The 7324-nt window shown below is 37.5% G+C and overlaps 1 protein-coding gene across 1 annotated transcript in view; it reads left to right on the plus strand.

Annotated features, from left to right (window-relative positions):
• The window catches only part of LOC109472774 (fucolectin-like), a 3837-nt gene extending 2470 nt beyond the window's left edge, over window positions 1-1367 (plus strand). Inside the window, exons 3-4 of the mRNA XM_019772629.1 lie at window positions 722-1135; window positions 1303-1367. Coding sequence (XP_019628188.1) covers window positions 722-1135; window positions 1303-1310 — 422 coding nt within the window. The 3' untranslated portion in view covers window positions 1311-1367. The remainder of the gene's footprint in view (window positions 1-721; window positions 1136-1302) is intronic.
• The last annotated feature ends 5957 nt before the right edge of the window (window positions 1368-7324 follow it).

Below are 7324 nucleotides of genomic sequence, written 5' to 3' on the forward strand. Positions count from 1 at the left end.
CCCCCCCCCCGGTCAAATCTTGCTCAAAAAAGCCCGGTCTAGATAGGGTTAAAGAACTACTAATTCTGTAGGTAACTGCCAGGTGTTTTTAATATTAAAACAGTACATTTATGCAAATCATGATTCCCAAAGGATTAAACTCCCAAGGGATTAAAGTCTCAAACTTGTGTTTGTTAACTGAGATGACATAAAATACAATTGGGTATCATATTTGTCCACACCAGAATACAAAACAGTTTCTGTCAATTTTTTAGTGATTTACAAATGTTTAGTTCTCACGCGCAAAAAAGGTTGACATCTGCGCGTGAAACAATGTACCTTGAAAACATATAAAATTTAGCTTATAGATTGGAGAAATGCCTCAAGTTGTTACATTTTACATAAGAAAACCATATACGTTTAATATTTTATTGTATTTTTGACAGATTTAAGCAATTTCTAAATGATTTGCAAAGTACCTTATTTCCAGGGGACCTACAGAATCAGTAGTTTTTAAAACAAAGACCATGGCTGACAAATGGAAAATTATATCACGGGATCACGTTTTTCTGTCTATTAGAATTTTGTTCTGCACATTTTCTGACGTATTTTAGGAAATTAATTTTTCACGCGCACAAATTTCACACGCGCACAAATTTTTCACGCGCAGAAAACACGTTCCCACAATTTTCACAGTTAATGTCTCCGAGTTAAAAAAAATGATGCTTATTCTTTTATGTAGGAGTTACCAACCTTGCAAGGCGCCGGAGCACAGCACAATCCAGCACCGGCTACGGCCTAACATCCTCAAAAGCTGTGGATGGGATCACAGACGGCATTGTATGGCACTACTCGTGCACACATACACACACCCAAAGCAACCCATGGTGGCGGGTGGATCTGGGAAGTACCCGTACAATCTTCGCCGTCGATGTGTTCAACCGTGTCGACGAGTGCTGCAGCGATAGGCTGAACCCCTTCTATGTGCACGTCGGTCACAGCACGAGCGTAACGAGTAACCCAACCTGTGGCGGCCAACAGTCCGTATCAGGGGACTACAAGTCCGTGCCGTGCAATGGTCTGCAGGGCCGGTACGTCGGAGTAGCTCTGCAAGGAAGCGGCCGCACCCTGACCCTGTGCGAGGTGAAAGTCTTCGGTAAGCCTCGTCCCTATATACAGCTTTTTCCCTCACTCAGCTTTGTTTCGTTGTGTTTAGCAGTTTTGAAGGTCATATGTATCCTACTTGTCCTCATTGCTTTAAACTTCTTAAAGTTGCTTCAAAAATAAGGTTTCTGACGTTCAATTTTGTTCTCCTCTCTGCAGGCGTGTAGGACATCTGCAAAGATCTTCAAGACCGAAGCAACGCGTATGAGATTCAGTAAGGGCCGCTGTTCAATCATTTATCTCATTTCTAGGATAAGGATTTAATGTCTTTCAAAATTTACTTTCTGCGTAGCAAAACACTCTGCATGCTCCATTCAAGAACGAACAAAATTTATATTTTCCATCTGCCATCTCCATTTTTCTGCCGACATCGTTTGATTAGTGAAGAAACATCACTGAGTTGGTATCCTAGAAATGAGATAATGTAGAATATAGTAATTATATATAAGCCCTTTGAGTTTGATACAACCTTTAGTCCATGACTTCACCAGAGTAAACGTCCATCTGTTTTTCCCTAAGTATGTACAAATAGCGTCTTTTAATCAAGTGTCGAGAGCTGGACTGGAAGATGTTGAAATCACGGTTTAAAAAAACAATCGTGACTTATTTTGAATCACACAAAATGAACAAAGTATTGTCAGTTTCTTTGTCCAAAATTATGATATTCAAGCTGCAAACGATAGCCAAAATACATTGTATATGAATGTTCAGTAATTGTCTGCTTATTAACACCAAAACATGATGAAGAAGCCTTGTGTCAGGAACGTTGGGTTGTTTCAGATTCAATTGGTACGACGGCAACTGCAATACAATGTCGGGACAACCGTACACAAACATTTTTCTGATTATTTACTAACTGAAGCATTTTTGAAGTGGACTAACTTAACGTTCAATCGATTTAACAATATCTGGCTACAAATTGTATCCAAAGCTACTACCGATAAAACGCATCAAAGAAACATACTATAAAATTCATTTATGCGAACGTGTTTAACATGCCCCTACATTGTATGTAGGAAAACTTAAGAATATATGAATATACCTTGTACAATAGGAACCCGGTCGTAGCTGGTTCATACCTTGGCTATTTTGTTGCGGCTACGTGAACTACATGTCTGTGAAAAATTAGCCTGTTCATGGTTTGAACTGCGCATGCACGAGGTCAAAGTTGAAGACCACTAACCTAAAAACACAAATGCAAATAACCGTGAATTCGATCCGGGTGGTAACTGAATAAATAGCAAAATCATTTATTTACAACCACATTTTTTTAATTAGCAAGAACCGACGTTTCGATGTAATTGTTAAAAAGTGGTTGTGAATCAAAAACTTTGTTTCACGCAATTAAGCAGTTTCGCAAGCAACTGGATAATTTTGAAAACTGTCAGACTATTACAGTAGCATCTTCTGATTTTTTATTTAGTCACTGAGTAACTGTTTTTGTGTGTATTTGGGTCTCTTACTGTGATCGATGTAACTTGTAATCAGTTCTTGTCTACACCAAATCCGAGACCATGTCCAGGAGTGTCTTGTTACGTCTCAAAAGCCTTTAACATTTTACACTGCGCATGCAAGATTTAAACCATGAACCAACTTACGCTATTCGATGGTGTGATTACCTTGTTATGACACGGGCTTTATGGTGTTCTTAATCCATTCTTATCATTTAATCTAATCAATTCATTAGTTATGAATTATGTACTAGTTGGCATCATGGTTACTCAATGATGACAGTTGTCTGATATCTCGTCACCATGTTGCCCGTTTGTAGCACTCAGGTCTACTTGTGTTTCAACCATCATAATTACAGAATCATAACATAACAAGTATGTTGATTAACATGTGCAAAAGGTAACTGTCAGACTAAGAAAGCCTTTTTGTTCATTCCAAATTGAAAGCAACAACATCTTCAGTTGATGGTTGAGATACCGGTATTATGCACCTGATAAGGATTATGTATACCCAAGATGTTATTTGTTTTAAAAGAAAGTAATGTATGAGTTGAGATATTGGTAATTATGAAGTAAAATGTGTTCAAATGGCGTTAAATCAGTTTACATCAATCCATAACCTTCATCAAAATCGATGTAAATGGTAAACTTGTATACTTGAATATCGGTGAGCTGCTGTTGATAGTAAACATCACACATCAACTTCCGGTTATGTTAGTAAAGCAAGGCAACGTCTGGTTAACATGTGTTCATTCAGCACGTCAGCAGAACTTACTGCGCCTGCGCCAAGCCCGTAATGTTTGTACATAACACTTCAGCAAAGCGTATTTGCATAAGTAAGGAAAACATCCCGACTGTACAGTGTAGTTTTGAAATTTTGTGTTGGAAAAGAATTCGTCTGCAAAGGAAAAATTATTTTGCTGACCAAACATGAAACCAAGAAGGTTTAGCGTAGGCACAGTGCCAGGGTTTCTGGCTACATGTATTCCTTACTGTATGACTTCCTTTGCGTAGTCAGGGCTCGAAATCCTTTTTTTCAGGTAGGTGCAAAATTGAACATTGACAAAAATTTTAGGTTCAATTTAAAACCAAATGATGTTCAAAAAGGTTAGACATCCAGATAATAAGGTAAGCCAAAAAACAGTTACTTAAGCAACTGTATGTTATTTTGGAAACGGTCAGACGTTTTAGGTACCTTTCGTCAGTGACACTAAGAGACTGCAGGAGAATGGAAGATTTATAAGGAAGAACTATTGATTGATATGCAAATAAGTAAAGACTCTTCACTTATTTGAATATCAATCGATAGTTCTGAAGAGTCCAAAAGGAAAGAAAAGTTAGAAAAGTCAAAACAAGGATGATGATTGCACATTGACAAAAAAATTGAAGATTGCACATTGGCAAAAAAAAAAGATGAAGCAAATTAGTCAAGAAGCTGCTGTTGTTTACGTTTCAGAAGTGTTGTCTGTCCTTGGGGCTGGGGGCGTCAATCCCAAGTAATTTTTGCTTCTTTGCCTGCAACGCCCCCCTCCCCCTCCTGCTCCAGGTGCCAAATTTTACATTTAAAATATTTTTAAGTATAAATCTTGAAAATTATGTTGATTTTGCACATTGCACATTGGTATTTCGAGTCCTGGAAGTACATATAGTGATCAGCATTCACCAATATTAGCTTTTTTTTTAAATCATAACAACATTATAGCCACGTTTTCCAAGTTAAGAGATCGTTTTGTCACTTTTAATTAGTCTGAATAAACCTGCATTTGCCGTCAAATATCTGTGTCCTGTCATGGTTTATTATTATTATAGTAGGTACTGGGTATGTACCGTATTGTTTGAGGGGGGGGGGACTAGGTACTGGGTAGGTAGTAATTTTTATGGGGGTTCTTTTTCCATAGAGGGTACATCTAGGTTGTAAATGTCCAGCTTGCATGACGCATATAATGACTAAAAACTACTAAAATACCCCCTCAGAATAGGCATTAAATAGGCATGCCTTCAAATGTCGGAGTTATCAACCATAGATAGATGTTCAAAAACTCGTGTTCTCATTGAACTATCGTAGAGTGAATAGCAGTCTAGCTTATGGTTTTGCTCATCAGCACCAACAGGCCAATTCGGTGCAGTACCATTCCAAGTAACAAGGTGTCATCAGTGCGCAATGTTCCGTTAGCTAGAACTTAGGACAACAGTGAGGTTATGAAGATTTGTTTTCTGCACAAAAATTTGTTCCAATATTATGACCCCAGTCCAAACATAGTCCATTTTTCCACCAAAATAGTGTGGAACTTGATCCTAAATTACAGGTGTGTTATAAACTCATAGCTTATAGGTAACAATAGGTAACCTAGAATGAGCTTCCTGCGACTGGCGTGCGGTTCCTCGCTGTAAGTCCACTCCAAATCGTCTCTTGACACCGAGGAGCCCATGATGTTTCCTTGATTAAACATTGATAAAGCTGGTAACATAAACAGCGCTAGTGTTCTATCATAAAACAGCAAAGTTAATCTTTCATTAACCCAAGTCATTTGTAGTGGAGCTGACAATAAAAACTTAAATGCTTTATTTCTGAGGTAACTTATGTGCAGATTTACAGGTAATTTCAAATCATAGTGTAGGCACTACACTAACCAAGGCGAGCCACCAGCTAACAGGGCGATACAGACACAGGGCTTTGAAGGACGTTTGAGTCGTTCTTAGTAACACTTTAAAAAGTTTGTTGGTCGGAAAGAGCACAACATGTAAACAGCGATTTGTCTTGTGCCACCCCAAACTTGTTGACATGCGAACCCGCCATACCATGCAGGCCACCCGTCTTCTAATGATCATAAACATGAAGAAACTTACCTGCGTTTGTCAAATTCCTTATCGACACACGTAACTAACTTGGAAGGTTGCTACAATGGAATTCCTGTTGCATCCAGCTTAGTGTTCTAGAATTTTGAATACTAGAACAAATTGGCGTTTGTGGCAATCATACTGGTAACGCATTAATGGTGACCACAGCCTAAGGGTTAAGATTGTGAGATTAAGGGATAAGAATCTGGTCGATCGAGTTGTTCACTCATTCGTAACGTAACCTTAACGCCCGTTCTATTGACCCCGGACCACAGAAAAGATGTTGTTAGGTGTATGTCATTATCATCATAGATATGGTGGGTGGATATTAAAGATGGGTGGGGAAGCTGTGCGAAACAATGTCTGAACATTTTTAGAGGGAGGGGATTGGATCGTCATTTGTCTGCCATCTTTCTTATGACACACAAAACCCCGAACGGTTCTCTACGTCACCTACAGGCAAAAACAAACACTATAACAACAATCAACATTTCTTTATCTGATGAAGGCACAGAGAAATGTCAGGTGTCAGGGATTGATCACGCACATAAGTTGTCTTTATTGTTAAAATGTTTTAGGTTTAGACGTTTTACGACAGACGTTATCATATATTCGACATTTCAGATTTCAGACCGACATAAACCTTGTGAATTGTGGCAAGTTGCTATTGCCTGGGGTCAAATGAGTATACAGGGGTGACTGTATAACGTTAGGTCAGTTGTTGAAAAGACTAACATTTCTCATCCGGAAACTGGCCCCAGATATAATACATTTGCCAAGCTCATCCCTAAAATAAGCTTAATATCAACTGGTAATGCCCATTACCGTGGTAGTTTTGGACAAAATATGTACACTGAAGTAAAATATGTATAAATCAGCTTTGTCTAGCGTAACCTTTACGAAGGTCATTTAACCAAAGGTTAAAAATAACAAGGGTAAACCAAAGTATTTAACACTTGGTCACAAACTTACATTACAAACTAGCCCCAGATATAATATACTTGCGAAGCTCTTCCTTGAAATAAGCCTAATATCTACTGGTAATGCTCATTACCGAGGTAGTTTTGGACGTTTTTCGGAAATATTTTACACTTAAGTGAAATACTAGTATGTATATATCTGCCTTCACGAAGGTCACTAAATCCAAGTAAATCCAAGAAGGATTGAACCTTGCTAAACTAAAGTATTTAACAATTTATGTTGAGCCCTTGAGAAATGTTCTCTACACACATTTATCTTGTTGGCTTAGCTGAAAGTGGATACCTAGGTTTAGTTAGGAACTACCTAGCCAATCTGATTGTCTTATTGCTGTCGATACTAGAAATCTAATGATTGCGTGTAGTTTAAAGGCTCCAAATGGGCCTCAACAAAATCAGCACTTGTATCCTTTTTTGTTTTACAGATATTTTTAAATATTATTTATTCAATAGCGTATAGTTGTTATAGTCAATATGATCATGGGAACAATTTTTTTAAAGAGAAATACCAACATTTTAAGTAAAGGTAACGTTACCACAAACTTTGTTTTTCTTCCCTTTTTCGTGAATTACGGCAATGTGAATTTTTTATTCTTATTAAGACATGTTCAATCTTTCTCAGATAAAAAAACAATATAGGTACAATATTGTTTTGTTTTGTTTACAAAATAGGTATATACAAAAAAACAATAAGAGAAAGATCCAACAGAAAAGGTATTTGCAATTTAACTTTGCAGACTATTAGTCGTAGTACTTTGCAGACTAGATGATATCATTTTACAGACATATATACTATTAACTCTTATATTCATTTTTATATGTACTCTAATATTTCGCATCGTTACATTATAGCAGCTACATAGATTGGGTTTTAGTGGGATTGGCTGTTTGCTGTAGAAGGTATACTAAAATCTA

Source organism: Branchiostoma belcheri, unplaced genomic scaffold (assembly GCF_001625305.1).
Source record: "Branchiostoma belcheri isolate BF01 breed outbred unplaced genomic scaffold, Haploidv18h27 scaffold281, whole genome shotgun sequence".
Lineage (NCBI taxonomy): Eukaryota > Metazoa > Chordata > Leptocardii > Amphioxiformes > Branchiostomatidae > Branchiostoma > Branchiostoma belcheri.